This window comes from Scyliorhinus canicula, chromosome 17 (assembly GCF_902713615.1).
Source record: "Scyliorhinus canicula chromosome 17, sScyCan1.1, whole genome shotgun sequence".
Taxonomy (NCBI): Eukaryota; Metazoa; Chordata; class Chondrichthyes; order Carcharhiniformes; family Scyliorhinidae; genus Scyliorhinus; species Scyliorhinus canicula.
In genome coordinates, this window is record NC_052162.1 from 49,889,003 (window position 1) to 49,906,739 (window position 17,737).

At 47.0% G+C, this 17,737-nt stretch overlaps 1 protein-coding gene across 1 annotated transcript in view; it reads right to left on the reverse strand.

Annotated features, from left to right (window-relative positions):
- tex11 (testis expressed 11) overlaps positions 1 to 17,737 on the reverse strand; it is a 304,551-nt gene that overhangs the window by 178,830 nt on the left and 107,984 nt on the right. The window contains 2 exon segments of the mRNA XM_038775694.1: positions 2,246 to 2,341; positions 13,047 to 13,104. Of these exon segments, the coding sequence (XP_038631622.1) occupies positions 2,246 to 2,341; positions 13,047 to 13,104 (154 nt within the window).

Consider the following 17,737-nt stretch of genomic DNA (forward strand, 5'->3'; position numbering starts at 1 on the left):
TCCATTTGCAGGGGAGTTCCCACTGCTGCAGCCCAGCTCGAGGATGCATCGTTGTTTGCTACTGCCTCTGCAGTTGTGTATCCTCCAGTGTTCAGGCAATGTGTCCAGGCCGCAAGGTCTGATTGGGATTCTAGGCTGTCACACCTGCCTACGACATGGCATGAAAGCCCAAGGGCAATCCGCTTGTGAACTGTGATGTGCTCACATTACGAATGTTGTCAATGCCCTATTCGCGATAGCCTTCAGCTGCGTGGCTAGAGGTCACCATGGTCAGTGGGGGTTAAAGTGACCGTCGCCATATTATCATGGATGGGCTCTGTCCTGGAGGTGTTTGGTAGGTCAGACAGGCAGAAGATGAGGTTTCCACTGGGTATGGGTAAACATGATACCTTGAAGAATGGAGGGGAAGGTGACAGCCCAGAGGCGGTCCCCTACCGGTAACAGCCGACACCCCCAACCAGATTCGGCAACCCCTACCCCGCCAGGAGCGCCCACCCCTCCTACCCCGAATACCTCCTCTGATCCCCACAGCAGCCACTTCACTAGTTTCACGTTTTGAAAAAGGTGTGCTCCTCTTCCAAATTATGCCACAGGATCTTTTACATCTGCCCGAGAGGATAGATGGGCAGTTCATTAACTTAACTAGATGACAGTGGCCTGGATTTTCACTCCCGAGTTGGGTAGTTGAAGTCGGGAAATTTCAAGGATCATGCACCCGTGTCGGAAAAAGTGCCCCAAATGTGGTGATCTTCATTGAGGGCTTTTCTGATCATTAGCACAATACTGTAGGTAGGAGTTGCTGTATGCAATTTGGCTGCCATGTTTCCTAACTTTCAACTAAGGGTGTAGCTCATTGGCTGAAATTTTGGGATGCTTTGTGGTCATGAAAGGTGCTATAGAAATGCAAGATTTTTCTGTTTCATGTACTCGGGATCATAACTAAAAACGCTTGCACAGGGAAAGAAAAAGTGTGCTAAATGGCGCCTGTGTGACCGCTCGCTGGGGAGCCGGTTAGATCACGGGAGACTGTTTGATACGGGATTCTTACATTATTAGGATGGAGACTGGCCTAAATTGTGATTATTGGTTTCTCGCCATGCCTCAAAGGGATCCTGATCTCACCAACAGGGGTGGGCCGGTTAAATCGGAAACTGATCGGCGTCCTGATTTCAACTTTGACCTGCCCACTCAGATTAGCGCCTGGAGCAGCCTTTAGATCGTGCCCTACATGTTTGCTAAAGCTGTGATTAAGAGGTTAACAGCGAAGCAGGTTCTGATGTCATCCATGTGAGGGCATGGGTCGGTTTTGTTTTGAGCTTTGCCCTGTGTCTGTTGTTCTTAGTTTCATTTTTAGAGTTCTGCTTTGGTTTTCTGAGGCAAGGAGGTGTTTCTCAAACTGATTCCAAAAGATTCTCACCCAAAGATATTGTGCATAAATCTGTAATACACCGAGTGTTAACTGCATTAGTAAGTGACCAGTGTGTGAACTTTGTTTAATTGAAAGTTTAGAAGGGGATGGGAAAGTGTTATAACCTGCCTGCTTACCACTGGCTGGGGACTAATGGCAATCCCACAATCCTATGAGAGTATGAGCTTCCCCAATGAGGGGGGGGGGGGGGGGGGGAATCATTAGCAGACTCCCTGCATAAATAGAGCTGGCCAGTTTGGAACCAGCAGAGAGAGAGGAGTGAGCAGCAAGGGAAGTTGTTGCTGCTGTTATATATATATATATATATATATATGTTATTGTAAATAAATGTTATTTCTTTGTATCCTTAAAACTCGTGCTGGATATTTCGTGGCCCTCACAAAAGAAAGTAAGCTCAAATACCTCTCTTTATTTTTTTAGAACTATTTTACAGTTAATTGAAAGCTGTGTTTTTGTGAATGTTACTGGGGTTAATCCTGCTTTAACAATAAAGATTGTTTTCATATAAAAGATCAATAGTTTCAGTGGAATCACTCCTGGAGTAAAGTATCCTTTCTCACAGTTTAAAGGTGAATAATTGTTGGGGTCTCGTCCGGTTTCCCAATATAAATTGGGGTCTGGTCCCGAGACCATAACAGTTATAGTGTAACCAAGGGACAGTGAGAGAGATATTCAATGCTGAACATATTTGTAAGTGCCAAAAGCAGTGACGGATAAATAGAGTCAGCAAGCCTAGATTATAATCATACAGGAATGTTGTGCCACTCAAGCTAACATATGGTATGTGTAACTAGAGAACTGCATAAAATGCCTTACTTGGTTTGCAAGAATGACAGCATTGAGAGCTCTCTCCTGGTGTTGCTTGATGTCCCATTCTAGATAAACATTAGCCAATAAACGCAAAACCTTTGCCTGGAACAGAACAAGTCAGTTGTAATATTTCACATTTCAATATTGCATATCTCTGACACAATTCTTCAAGTCATTTCTGTCTCGCAAAGATTATCTTTCTTAGGCCACTAATTATGTATAACACAATATCACTTACATATCTGCACATAATTAAGAATATTTGGCACAGCAAAGCTGTAAGATCATGTCTGTGAAGATGAAATAAAAACAGAAAATGCTGAATAAAGTCAACAGGTCTGGCAGCATCTGCAGAAACAGATTTAATGTTTCAAATATGTATAGCTTCTTCAGAGCTGAAGAGGGGCAGAAATGTGATGAATTATATACTTGGAGAGGGGCTAGAGAAGGAGTAGCAGTGTTATTATTAAGATTGAAAAACAGTAGTATCTCTATCTTGAGTATAGCCTGATCAAAAGTATGTGAATAGCCAAATCATCAGCAATCAGTTCCATATAAATAAAAAGAAATTTGACAAGGAAAGAGCTCTGGTTTGCTGAAAAGCTGACCATTCAGGTACCTGCTGGAATTGATATAGTGCATCAAAAATGAAAATCTGCCCGACAATGCATACAATGAGACACGTAGGAGATAATCATGTGACTGACCATTAATAATCACAAATTGTGAATAGAGAAAGTCCCGTCAACAGTGCAACTTTTCCCGGGACCCACTTACCTACCAGTCAACGATCACAATCCACGCTGGTCACCCCTTACAACACACCAGTTTTGTTTACATTTAATGCAACATGTAAGCCTGCTTGCGCCTCATGATCTCACTCCAATCAGGTTCACAGGAGGAAAGGGTAATGCACAGTGCAGAGTTCAGCCTGTTCCTTTGTGCTGTCTTTATCTTTATGAGGACAGAAAATCTAACCTCGCACATGTAGGTCATTGTGAAGAGGAAAAGCAACAAAATGTTTGTTTTACTCAGGGGCTGTTTAGCACAGGGCTAAATTGCTGGCTTTGAAAGCAGACCAAACAGGCCAGCAGCACGGTTCGATTCCCGTAACAGCCTCCCCGAATAGGCGCCGGAATGTGGCGAATAGGGGCTTTTCACAGTAACTTCATTTGAAGCCTACTTGTGACAATATGCGATTTTCATTTCATTTTCATTGGATACACCTCGGTGATGCTACTCCTGAATGCTGACAGCCTCATTGACTTGTGGCGTGTTTTAAATGTGCTGCCACAGGTAATGTGCTGAAGTTCAGTCTCTTCATTTGGTGTCAGCTGTAAGTTAATATTGACTCCGGCATCCAAACTCAAAACGATTTTTCACCTACTCCTTCACTGGCTAAATCTGCAACTTCTCTTCTGGAAAGTAGCAACAAAAACTATTGTGCACCAGGTGCAGCTAGACATTGACAGTTCCCTTACTAACACTCTTTTCTTCGATGTGTTGTAGCAGTGTGAGGAACATGTAGTAGTTTTGGCTTTGTACTCGCACTTGCCAAACTTTCAATGACTTTTGTAAAGCATTTATTTCTTCACTGTGTTGAAAGCAATCATCATCCTTTCCTTGCAATTTGAGGTTCAGTTCATTTAGTATTGAAAAGATTTTTCAAGGAGGAAAGTATGGATTCCATACCAGTTCTTAAACTCTGACAAGCACCCAACCCATTGACAGCCAACGTACTTGTGTGTGGAACAATAAATGCGTGTGCACGGCCCCCAATAGTGAAACTCAGTCTCAAAAAGCCAGGCATTGAGTGCACGGCGTTTACTGAAATTCACGACTTTCACAATTCTTTTCAACACCACTACAAGATTGGATGGAATTCCTTTTGATGCCAACGCCTCACTGTGAATAAAACACTGATTCCAAACAATGTCCGGACCAGCTGTCTCCTTAATCCTTAGTAGAACTCTGCTGTTTTTCCCACTAATGTTGGCTACCCAATTCCTTGTGATTCCTCTACAGTCGAACACGCATTTTCCAACCACAATACGACTCAATGTTTCCAAAATCTCTGCGCCAATCTTTATGTCAGGCAGCACAGCAAATCCTCAACAAATACATTGTGCCAAACAACTCTGAAACACCTGTACTTTCAATCACTTGTATTGGGAACTCCTGTGCTAACTTTAAATGAGAAATAAGTTGGGCTTTTAAATTAGCAGCAATATGACAAATTTGGTGAGCCACTGGGTTATCACAAAGTGGGTAAAAGCGTCCCCTTACGTCCCCACCTCAATGAATTCCGGGCTCGACATGATGTTGAACTCTTCTTTCGTCGTCTTCGTCTCCGTGTCCACTTCTTTGGGCAAGAATCTTCCCCGTGTTCCACTGATCTTTTCATGTGCCTCCAACATTCTGCCTCCAAGTGGACCCCCCGCCGGGACAATTACATGCCCTTGATCTTTTCATTGAGAACTGTCGATGGGACATTGGCGGTCTTACTTTTTCTTCCCCCTCACCCATTCCAACCTCTCCTTCTGAACTTTCTGCTCTTCACTCTGTCAGGTCTAACCCCGACTTCGTCATCAAACCTGCCGACAAAGGGGGTGCTGTTGTCATCTGGCGCACTGACATCTACCTCGCAGAGGCTGAGCACCAACTCTCCGATACTTCCTCTTACCTCCCCCTGGACCATGACCAGACCACTGAACATCAAACCATTATCTCCAACACAGTTAGTGACCGCTTTTTCCTCTGGATGCCTTCCACCTACGGCTTCCAACGTCATAGTCCCCCAACGCCGGACAGCTCGCTTTTACCCATTTCCCAAAATCCACAAAAAGGACTGTCCCGGGAGGCCCATTGTGTCAGCATGCCCCACCAAACTTATTTCCTCTTATCTTGACTCCATCCTCACTCCTCTGGTCCATTCCCTCCCCACCTACACCCGGGATTCCTCTGATGCCCTGCGTCATATTGACAGCTTCCAGTTCGCGGGCCCTAACCGCATTCTAATCACCACAGATGTGCAATCCGTCTACGCCTCCATCCCACACCAGGATGGCCTGAGAGCCCTTCGCTTCTTTCTCGAAAAGAGACCCGGACAATTCCCAGCCACCTCCACTCTCCTCCGCCTGGCTGAACTCGTTTCTATCTCTCAACAACTTCTCCTTTAACTCATCTCACTTTCTCCAAATCAAAGGTGTAGTAATGGGTCATAGCTACGCTTGCCTTTTTATGGGGTATGTGGAACATTCCTTGTTCCAGGCCTATGCAGGCCCCCTGCCACAACTCCGTTACCGATACATTGATGACTATTTGGTTCCGCGTCATGCTCCTCGCCCGGACCTAGAAAAATTCATCAACTTCGCTTCCAGTTTCCACCCCTCCATCACTTTCACCTGGACTATCTCAGACACATCCCTTCCCTTCCTTGATCTTTCTGTCGCCATTTCCGGCAATAGACTACCCATTAATGTCCACTACAAGCCCACTGATTCCCACAGCTATCTGGACTACAGCTCTTCGCACCCTACACCCTGTAAGGACTCCATCCCTTTCTCTCAACTCCTTCACCTCCGTTGGATTTGTTCCAAAGATGCCACTTTCCAAAATGGTGCTTCGAAAATGTGTTCTTCCTCGACTGTGATTTCCCACCTACAATTGTGGAGAGGGCCCTCAACAGTGTGCGGTCCATCTCCCGCACCACGACCCTTGCCCCCTCCACTCCCTCCCAGAATAAGGATAGAGTCCCCCCCCCTTTCTCACATTTCATCCCACCAGCCTCCGCATGCAAAGCATAATACTCCGCCATTTTCGCTTTGATGACGGTGGCAGACATCATATCGGGGAATGGGATGGCAAAGGGCAATCTGGAGTACTCATCGACCACACTGAGAATATACGTGTTTCGGTCAGTGGAGGGGAGGGACTCTTTGAAATCCACACTAAGGCGTTTAAAGGGGCGGGAGGCCATCACTAGGCGCGCATAGTCCGGGCCGATAGAAGTGCGGCTTCCACTCCAAAAAGACCTGGCAGTGCCTGGTGACTGTCCGTACTTCTGGACCACATAGCCGAGGATCGCTAAGCGGGCTGTGCTGAACACGCACTTCTCCTTGTTGTAGGTGAGGTTGATGAGAGTGCGCTGTGGAGGAATTTGGCAAGGGTGGCATCGTGGTCCTGCTGATCGTGGCCGCAGATGGTAACGTTATCTGGGTACGGGAAAGTGGCCCGCAAACCGTACCGGTCGACCATTCGGTCCATCTCCCTTTGGAAGACCGAGACCCCATTAGTGACGCCGAAGGGACCCTGAGGAGTGATAGAGACGACCGTCCGCCTCAAAAGCAGTGTATGGACGGTCCGATTTACGAATGGGGAGCTGGTGGTAGGCAGATTTGAGGTCTATCGTTGAGAAGACCTGGTACTGCGCCATCTGATTGACTATATCAGATATGCGTGGGAGTGGGTACGTGTCGAACTGCGTGTACCGATTGATGTCTGGCTGTAGTCCGTGACCATTCTGTGTTTCTCCCCAGTTTTAACGACTACCACTTGGGCTCTCCAGGGACTGGCCTCTGTGATGCCTTCCCGAAGCAACCGCTGGACCTCGGTCCTGATGAAGGTCTTGTCCTGGTGCTGTACCGTCTGCTCCTGGTGGCACGGGTTTGCACTCCTGAGTTAGATTGGCAAAGAGGGAGGGCGGGTCGACCTTTAGGGTCGCGAGGCCGCACACAGTGAGGGTGTAGGGGGGCGCGGAATTTGAGGGCAAGGCTCTGGAGATTGCAATGGAAGTCAGGCCTAGTAGTAGGGCAGCGCAGAGATTAGGACGGACGTAGAGGCGGAAGCCGCCGAGTTCTACGCCCTGGACCATGAGAGTGACCATGCGGAACCCCAGATCGCGAGGGAATGGGATCCGGAGGCCAGAGAGATTCTTTGTTTGGCGGGGTGGACCGTGAGGTTGCAGCGCCTTGCCGTACCCGGATGGATGAAGCTTTCGGTACTCCCGGAGTCCAGCAGGCAAGAGGTCACGTGACCATTGATTCTCAGACTGGTCGAAGCGGTGGCCAGGGTTGCGCGGACGAGACTGGTCGATCGTCACTGAGGCGAGCTGCGGTCGGTCATCGCTGCCTGTCAGAAGATGAGAGCGTGGGGGCCCAGGTCATGGAATGCTGTCGGTGTCCATGCCCCATGGGGAAGACATGATGGCGGCGCCTGAAGATCCTGCGGGGGGAAAATGTCGGCGCCCCATGGGCCGCAAGTTGCGGGAGCTGGACAAGATGGCGGCGCCCATGGCCGCACGTTGCAGGGTCTGGACAAGATGGCGGCGCCCATAGGTCGCACGTGGACTGAGGGGGGGGGGGGGGGGCGTGAGGGAAGATGGCGGCGCCCACTGGCCGTACGTGGCCCCCGGACGTGAAGATCCGCCTCCTCACTTTAAAAACAGAGTAATACTTGACTAGATTTGTCCGTGTATTTGTACTACATTGCTACAACTGTGCAAATTGATCACTTTTTTACTATGTTTAATATAAGTGTATATTCTAATGGCATTTCTTTTATGTTTAGTACAATGGTGTATTTTGCTTATATCTTTTATGATTGATACAACTGTGTATTTGGATAATATGTTTAATATATTTGTTTCTCACAAATGAAAATCTTCAAAAAAACATTTTTTTTTTAAATGTATTTAAAGCCCCATGAAAGCGTTCACCATAACGATACTGCATAGAAGAGCCCATTTCTCCCAGTGAGTCAGAGACGACACAGAGTGAAAAACAGCAAAGAGAGAGTTTGGGAATTTGAAGCTAGGTGGGAATTCGAAGCTTGGGGGAGGAGGTGCTTTTCATCCCTGGTAAGTGACTGATAAGTAGTTTATCTTTTTGCTTTTTCTATTCATTAGTATATATTTTTTTTCTTCGTTTCTTTTGGAATTGTAGTTGTATAAGTTAACCCAAGGTTGAAGACATGGCAAAAGATCCCAGACCCGTGTCATGCTCCTCCTGTGCGATGTGGGAGCACAGGGACATGTCCACTGTCCCTGCCTCCTTCACATGCAAGAAGTGTGGCCAGTTGAAGCTCCTGTTAGACCGCTTGACGGCTCTGGAGCCGTGGATGGACTCACATTGGAGCATCCGTGATGCTGAGGGTAGCACGTTTAGCGAGATGGTCACACCGCAGGTGAAAGTTACTGAGGGAGATAGAAAACGGGTGACCAAAGGACAGAGCAAGAGTAGGAAGGCAGTGGAGGTGTTCCCTGCGGTCGTCTGCCTGCAAAACAGATATACCGCTTTGGATACTGTTGAGGGAGATAGCTCACCAGGAGTAGGCAGCAGCTGCCAGGTTCATGGTACCGTGGCTGGCTCTGCTGCACTGCAGGGCAGGAAGAAGAATGGCAGGGCTATAGTGATAGGGGACTCAATCATAAGGGGATTGGACAGGAGGTTCTGCGGACGCAATCGAGACTCCAGGATGGTATGTTGCCTCCCTGGTGCAAGGGTCAAGGATGTCTCGGAGCGGCTGCAGGACATTCTGGGAGGGGAGGGTGAACAGGCAGCTGTCATGGTGGTCACAGGCACCAACGATATAGGAAAAAAACGGGACGAGGTCCCACAAGCTGAATTCAAGGAGCTAGGAGTTAAACTAAAAAGTAGGACCTCCAAAGGTAGTAATCTCAGGATTGCTATCTGTGCCACGAGCCGGTCAGAGTGGGGTTGGGGGTTGCTAGAGCTGTTGGGGGGGGGGGGGGGTGGGGGTTTATACTAATGTGCCGGGGGGATGGGAATCAATGCAGGAAATCGGAAAGTAGTAAAACAGGGATAGAAATAAAAGGCAGTAAAGGGGAAAGTGTAAGGCAGAGAAGCCATTGTCAAAAATCATAAAGGGCAACAGTACAAGGTACAGTGACTGCAGGGAGCTCAGTGAATAGGCACAGTGATACCAAAAGGAGTAAAACGGGAAGTAAAAATGTAAATGGTAAGCAATGCGGCAGGTTGTTACGAGAAGTTATGGGATTAACGACAACGAAAAGTAGGAGAAAGGTTAAGAGGAAATATAACTTCTGAGAGATTATTGATCGAGGTGTTAAGATTCAAAACAGAGGTATAAAAAGACAACATAAGTGTACTTTACCTGAGTATTCGGAATAAGGTAAATGAGTTGATGGCGCAAATAATCGTCACTGATAGTAGTGTATAGGCCATCAAATTGCAACATATGGTGGGGCAGGCAATAAACAAAGAAATAACTGATGCATGTAGAAATGGTACAGCAGTTGTCATGGGGGATTTTAATCTACATGTCAATTGGTTTAACCAGGTCGGTCAAGGCTGCCTTGAGGAGGAGTTTCTAGAATGTATCCGCGATAGTTTCCTAGAACGGTATGTAATGGAACGTACAAGGGAACAAGCGGTCCTAGATCTGGTCCTGTGTAATGAGACAGGATTGATTAATGATCTCATAGTTAGGGATCCTCTCGGAAGGAGCGATCACAATATGGTGGAATTTAAAATACAGATGGAGGGTGAGAAGGTCAAATCAACACTGTTGTTTTGTGCTTAAACAAAGGAGATTACAAAGGATGAGATAAAGCTAGCTAAGGTAGACTGGGAGCAAAGACTTCATGTTGAAACAGTTAAGGAACAGTGGAGAACCTTCCAAGCGATTTTCACAGTGCTCAGCAAAGGTATTTACCAGCAAAAAGGAAGGACTGTAGAAAGAGGGAAAATCGACCGTGGACATCGAAGGAAATAAGGGAGAGTATCAAATTAAAGGAAAAAGCATACAAAGTGACAAAGATTAGTGGGAGACTAGACGACTGGGAAATCTTTAGGGGCAACAGAAAGTTACTAAAAAAGCTATAAAGAAGAGTAAGATAGATTATGAGAGTAAACTTGCTCAGAATAAAAAAAGATAGTAAAAGTTTCTACAAATATATAAAACAAAAAAGAGTGGCTGAGGTCAATATTGGTCCTTTAGAGGATGAGAAGGGAGATTTAATAATGGGAGATGAGGAAATGGCTGAGGAACTGAACAGGTTTTTTGGGTCGTCTTCACAGAGGAAGACATAAATAACATGCCAGTGACTGATAGAAATTAGGCTATGACAGGTGACGACCTTGAGATGACTGCTATCACTAAGGAGGTAGTGATGGGCAAGCTTATGGGGCTAAAGGTAGACAAGTCTCCTGGCCCTGATGGAATGCATCCAGAGTTCTAAAGAGATGGTTACGGAATAGCAAATGCACTGGTGATAATTTACCAAAATTCACTACACTCTGGGGTGATACTGCCGGATTGGAAATTGGCAAATGAGACACCACTTTTTAAAAAGGAGGTAGGCAGAAAGCGGGTAATTACAGGCCAGTGAGCTTAACTTCGGTAGTAGGGAAGATGCTGGAATCTATCAAGGAAGAAATAGCAAGGCATCTGGATGGAAATTGTCCCATTGGGCAGACGCAGCATGGGTTCATAAAGGGCAGGTCATGCCTAACTAATTTAGTGGAATCTTGTGAGGACATTACCAGTGCGGTAGATAATGGGCAGCCAATGGATGTGGTATATCTGGATTTACAGAAAGCCTTTGACAAGGTGCCACACAAAAGGTTGCTGCATGAGATAAAGATGCATGGCATTAAGGGTAAAGTAGTAGGATGGATAGAGGATTGGTTAATTAATAGAAAGCAAACAGGGGATGAATGGGTGTTTTCTCTGATTGGCAATCAGTAGTGTCCCTCAGGGCTCAGTGTTCAGCCCACAATTTACATAGATGATTTGGAGTTGGGGACCAAGTGCAATGTGTCCAAGTTTGCAGACGACACGAAGATGAGTCGTAAAGCAAAAAGTACAGAGGATACCGGAAGTCTGCAGAGGGATTTGGATAGGTTAAGTGAATGGGCTAGGGTCTGGCAGGTGGAATACAATGTTGACAAATGTGAGGTTATCCATTTTGGTAGGAATAACAGCAAACGGGATTATTATTTAACTGATAAAATATTAAAACATGCTGCGTTGCAGAGAGACCTGGGTGTGCTAGTGTATGAGTCTCAAAAAGTTAATTTACAGGTGCAACAGGTGATTAAGAAGGCAAATGGAATTTTGTCCTTCATTGCTAGAGGGATGGAGTTTAAGACTAGGGAGGTTATGCTGCAATTGTATAAGGTGTTAGCGAGGCCAACATCTGGAGTAGTGTGTTCAGTTTTGGTCTCCTTACCTGAGAATGGACGTACTGGCGCTGGAGGGTGTGCAGAGGAGAGTCACTAGGTTAATCCCAGAGCTGAAGGGGTTGGATTACGAGGAAAGATTGAGTAGACTGGGACTGTACTCGTTGGAATTTAGAAGGATGAGGGGGGATCTTATAGAAACATATAAAATTATGAAGGGAATAGATAGGATAGATGCGGGCAGGTTGTTTCCACTGCGGGTGAAAGCAGAACTAGGGGCATAGCCTCAAAATAAGGGGAAGTAGATTGTAAGACTGAGTTTAGGAGGAACTTCTTCACCCAAAGGGTTGTGAATCTATGGAATTCCTTGACTAGTGATGCAGTAGAGGCTCCTTCATTAAATGTTTATAAGATAAAGATAGATAGTTTTTTGAAGAATAAAGGGATTAAGGGTTATGGTGTTCGGGCCGGAAAATGGAGCTGAGTCCACAAAAGATCAGTCATGATCTCATTGAATGGCGGAGCAGGCTCGAGGGGCCAGATGGCCTACTCCTGCTCCTAGTTCTCATATGTTTTGAAATTTCCCACCCATGTATGTTATTATCTCCCAGGGATCTAGCACTCTAACTTCACTTCCGGGGTGTCAGCCTACACAAATGTCAATCCTAACAGCCTGTCCAGCAACAATGAAATTCAACTGTCATGCAGACTCTGGGCTCAAATCTGTGTTCTAACTCAAGGAGCAGACTTTCACCTTAAACAGACTGATAGAGCAAATGAATAGGGTCTCTAAGTGCATCATTCACCTTCTGTGCTCTGTTGCACAGAAGATGAGTGGAGTACAGAGCCCTTGGCAATTGGGAGTGACAATGACACATTGCGAGCAGCACATGCTGTTGCCTCTCTGATAACAGCATGCTTGTTCTCTCACCACTTTCTCAACCAATAATACGTCCAATATTGACCAGACAGCCAGACGTGTCTGGCAGCACCTGTAGCACTGTGGGCTGCTACCAAGAGACTCAAGCTCGGAGAAGTTACAAACACAAGTATCTCGCAGTTCCCCACATGAGTGGCAATCGCATTCCACAAATCTGACTGAAGTCCTTGAGGGAATCACTTCATAGGCGCATCAATTAATAAATGCCCATTAAAAAAGCACATGGGTTGCGCACCTGGTTGACAAAATAATATTGTGATTGGAATTAAAACCATTTGCAGCTTTGATCCAATTGGCTTATCTCTGGGGAGTGAGATAATATAAGTGTTCAGTTTTACCAGTTGGATTTTACAATTGTATATTAACAGATGTTAGTAAGACCTCTTAAGACGTGAGCGGTTGTATGGATACATGTTGAGTGCAGGTTATGTGGGGGGGGGGGGGGGGGGGGGGGGGGGGGGGGGGGGGGGGGAAGAGAGAGATCAGCCCTCATTGTTTCGTTCCTATTCTGTTTTCCATGAAATGAGAAATATAACAGAATGTAAAAACCTCTCATCACTTTAATGATTCCACATACATTTAATATCCTGGCACAATTTCATAATCCTCTGTGCACTATCTATACCTTGCTCATCTGCACACATATACAGATAACCTGTATTAATTATCATCTTCCAAAAACGCATATATAAATTATACATACCTGCACAGGAGAACCTGGCGAATATCTTTTATCCATTTTCCCAATGTCGTAGCTCTGACTGGTAGACAGAAAACACTTTTTTAGCAATACTAACAGGAGCAACAATAAGAAAAAAAATGACCTACCCAGGAGACTTTCTTTCTTCAAATGCTCACTGCACCAGCAAGCTCACTAATAGAAGTCTAAGAAAATGAAATGCAACGGTTCAGTGCTATCAATATTGGCCACCTTGGAAGCATTTTGGCGGGGCATACAGCTCGACTGAAATCAGAGGACGGGATTCTCCATTTCTGAGGCTAAGTGTTGACGCCAATGCAGAATTCGTGGACTTTCAGACAACAAAACTGGCACCACATCTGGACCCATTCCACTACTGTTAAGGTGCCAGCACCCGAAAAACAATGCGGGATTCACCATGTCTGTGATTGACACTCGGGAGGCTGACAATCCCCAATTACAACCCCCACACACACTCATCCCAGCCAACAAGATGTGCTGGAGAGTGCCCATACAGCTCATAGATCAGCTGGGGCCAGAGGGCACCCAGGGGATGGCCTGGGGAGGACACGTATACAACCCATGCCCCAAGTCCACAGTGTCTGTCGGCAGCATGAGCATAAGCATGGCCACCTTACCATCTGTGACAATGGGTTTCCGTGCCTTCCACCTCGATCCCACAGCCCACCTCGTGCACCCCCCCCCCCCCAGCTCTCCCCGGCCCTAGCAAAAGCCCCCCCCCCCCCCCCCCCCCCCCCACCCTCCCAGTGGAACAACTGTCAGCAAACTATGGCGATGTTGGACGCTTTCCGTACCCCCTCCCTCAGCAGCCACCACACCGGTTTCATGATTTTTAAAAGCACAAGTGAACCATGCCGTCGGAAAAACCGGCCCATGGGAGGCGGAGCATCACGGAAGCCCCTGAGAATACCAGGTCAGGCTCAGTAATGAAATGCAAATGGTGTCCACTATACATGCATTTAGGAACACATTGACACCGCTGAAGAGGTGCCGGAGAATTATGATTCGGCTTCACATTGGCGCCCACCGTGATTTTGGCTTTGGAACCTATACTCTGTCGAATCACGTTTCACGATTTCAACATCGGCAAACGGAGAATTTCACCCAGGATGCCTCATGAGAAAGGTATTCATGTGGGCACCCAATAATCTATCCTAATGCCACACATCCTACAATATTAGACTCCACAGGTCTATTAGACGAACATGCACAACACTGCACAAAGTATTCAGCTTCCAGATGAGCCCTTTCCCTGTGCTATTCAATAGTCACTCAACAAATTACAGGTAAGGTGCTTTTGTTCAGGTTGAGTTTGTGAAAGTACTGAGCCAGGATTTAAAGAGCTGAGTTCTTGGCACTTATTGCTTAAAGGAAAAGTATACGGAGCCCAGGTAGGTGGGAAGTTACTTGTCACGTAAATTGATTATTGTCCAACTCTTACAGCATGCGGGCAACTGATGCCTTCATTTTCAGAGCAATTGCAAATTGAGCTGAACATCGATCAAAGAACATTACCACTTCTGACCCTAAAGTTGATGCAAGGGTAATGATAATGGAAGATGGTTGAGACTAGGATGCTGCAGTGAGGAGGGGCTAATCTGTATTAATTATGTCCATTATAATCTGTGGGTGTAGGCACACCCACAATGCTGTTTGGAAGGAGTTCCAAGATATTAACCTAGTGAAGGAACGGGGATATATTTATGTAGAATGTGCTAAAGCAACACACGTGGATCAGCAAGGTAGAAAACAAAGGTTCTATTTGTTCACAACATTACAATCTCCACTCCCCGAAGGGCCTCCTCCTCGACCTGCTCCCAGGCCGGGGTTTTTATACAAGAGAGTTGTGCTCTCAGTTAAAGGGGAAACCCTGCCCACTTGTTACCAGGGGAACTCGTATTCATAGGAGGTCATCTGGAATCTAATTGTCCTTATCTTGTGACCTCCCTGATGGTTATAACATTCCTGCCCCCGCCCCAAATCCCTAAGTCTAGAGATTCATCCATGCATGTTACCGGGACTACTGGCTCTTTAGGCGCTCTAGCCTGGGAACGGCAGTTGAGGACCAAACGTGTAGCATCCGAAGGCGTGTACCAGACTGGGGAGCGTCACTTTCACATGTATCCCCATCCGGCATTTTGGCATCCTCTACGTTCGAGACCGGTTTCTCACGGTAGGTGCATCTAGGACCAATGGCAGTGACTGTCGCTGAGGTATTGGTTCGAGCTGAGGGCTTGGTCCGAAACCTTCTGAATTGAATCAGGCGTCTCTTGGATGCATCTTTGGAGGTGGTCCACATGCCGGTTCCATTGCATCCTCGTACCTGTATTCGACACCTGGTGTCCACGTGGCTCATTCTCCAAAATTCCAGACGTACTTAGAGTTTCTCACCGCCAAAATGCATGCAAACGCCATCCAGCATCAACCTTGGCTTGATTCTGGCCCCAGCGGATTTTCCCACCAATGCCCGGGAGCAACAAACTTAAATGTGTTCGCAGACAACGGCCCATCAGCTATTAGGCTGGGGCAAACCCATTGTGGCATTGTCCTGGAACTGAAAAGGAACCACGCATCTCCCAAGACCTCAAAGTCTGCTTCTTCAACCCGTTTTTAAAGGTTTGCACGATGCGTTCCGCCAATCCATTCGACGCAGGATGGTATGGGGCGGTGTGTCCATGTAGTATCTGTTGGCAGCCATGAAAAGCCCTGTGGTGAATCATAATAGCATAATTCACACTGTTATCGCACATGTTGTACCATGCCTCTGTACGCTCGGCACACGAGCAGTTGCGCGGCTCTGCCCCTAGGGGGAGGTGTACTGGGAATGTACAGAAGTTTGTACTGGGCTCCACCCTTGGCTCCCCCCATGACTTCCCCCCCCCCACCCTTTGTAGAAAGCTCGGCAGTCGGAGCCTGCCTGCCAGTTCATCTAGGGTTCATCTCGTCACAGGCAGGCTCTGTTGTAAGACGATTAAAACCACTGTTTTCTTCTAACCACGTGTCGCATGAATTGATGGTCTCATCAAGCCCAAACTACGCACATGTAAATGCTGCGTGCTGAGTAACTGCCGCAGTCGTCTACCTTAGCTCAAGTTGTCGTGCTCTGCATTTTGTAGACATCCATCCACTTGGGAGTGGTATCTAAGACGATGAGGAACATCGCTCCCTGGAATGGCCCCGCAAAAACGATGTGGAGACGGGACCAAGGAGGGCCCAGCCATTCCCATGGGCGGAGCAGTGCTGCCAGCACCAGCTTCTGGTGTCCTGGCATGGAGTGCAACGCTGAGTTATCTCAATATCCTCGTCTATTCCTGGCCCCCATATGTAGCTGCGGGCCAACATTTTCATTTGGACACTCCTGATGTCCATTGTGGAGGTCTTGAAGAGCGGTGCACTTTGCGCTTGGGAACCACTACCCCACAATGTCACACACCGTCCTCCATGGTCAACTAGGGAATTTTATTTGTGAATCCCTTCTGGTCGCGTTGGGCCCCAAAATGGATTAAATGTCGCACCTGAGACAACTGGAAGTCCGTTTCAGTCCGGCTGCGGATGCAGGAGGCCGTAACTGATAAAGAATCCATCAAATTGGAGGACGATTATCACTTCATCAGCTGATGTTGGTGAAGGCGGCCTGGTGGGAATAGGTAGGCGGCTCAAAGCACGGCATGAGGTATTGCGGATCCAAAAGTGTTCCAAAACAGGCTGGTACGCTGCTAACAGCAGAGCCCACCGCTGAATCTGGACGATGCAATGGGGGGAATCGTTCGGAATTCTTTAAACAATCCCAAAAGGGGTTTATAGTTGGTGTAGATGATGAACAAATGTCCGTAGACATACTGATGGAATTTGTTAAGACTACATACCACTGCCAAGCCTCCTTTCTTGATTTGCATGTAATTTTTCTCAGCGTCTGCCAATGTCCGTGATGTGAACACAATGGAGCGTTCTGACCAGTCGTCTATTCGATAGGCGAGGATGGCTCAACCCTGTAAAGCATAGCACGTTAAAAGTAGCAGCTTTGTTAGGTTGAAATGAGTTCATCGACAGGACGATGATAGTGGTTTTCTTCACCGTCATAAAAGCTATTTCCTGGGCCTGGGCCCACTCCCACCGTTACCTTTCTTTGGCAGACGGAGGATGGGGGGGGGGGGGGGGGGGGGGGGGGGGGGCCAAGGTTGTAGCGAGATTTGGAATAAATTTTTCGTAGTAATTCACCAAGCCCAAAAAACGAGCGTAATTCAGTCAGTCTGAGTGCACTTGAGTTTGAAGAATGGCTTGCATTTTGTCCTCCATAGAGCGCAACCCTTGGCAGTCTATCCGATAACCTAGGTAGGTTAACTCGGTTGCATTGAATATTCATTTTTACCTGCGGAGGCGAACCCTGCTTCTTCAAAACACAGGAGGACCTCCGCCAAATTTTCCAGATGCTCGATACTGCTGCGCAAGTCTCAAACACAATTTGGATGGAATGTCCGTTCACTTCTACGATAGCTAGATGGGGGCGACCCGAGACAAAGACATGCAATACAACCTGCGATGGGCCTCCTCATTGTCGTCCACGTAATGGACCTGCTCCCATCGGCGGTGGTCGCGCCTGGCGGGTGTTATCTAGGCTGGCTGTACTCCAGTGTCATACTGCCGGTGGCCACTGGTCGGAAATGATATTCCCG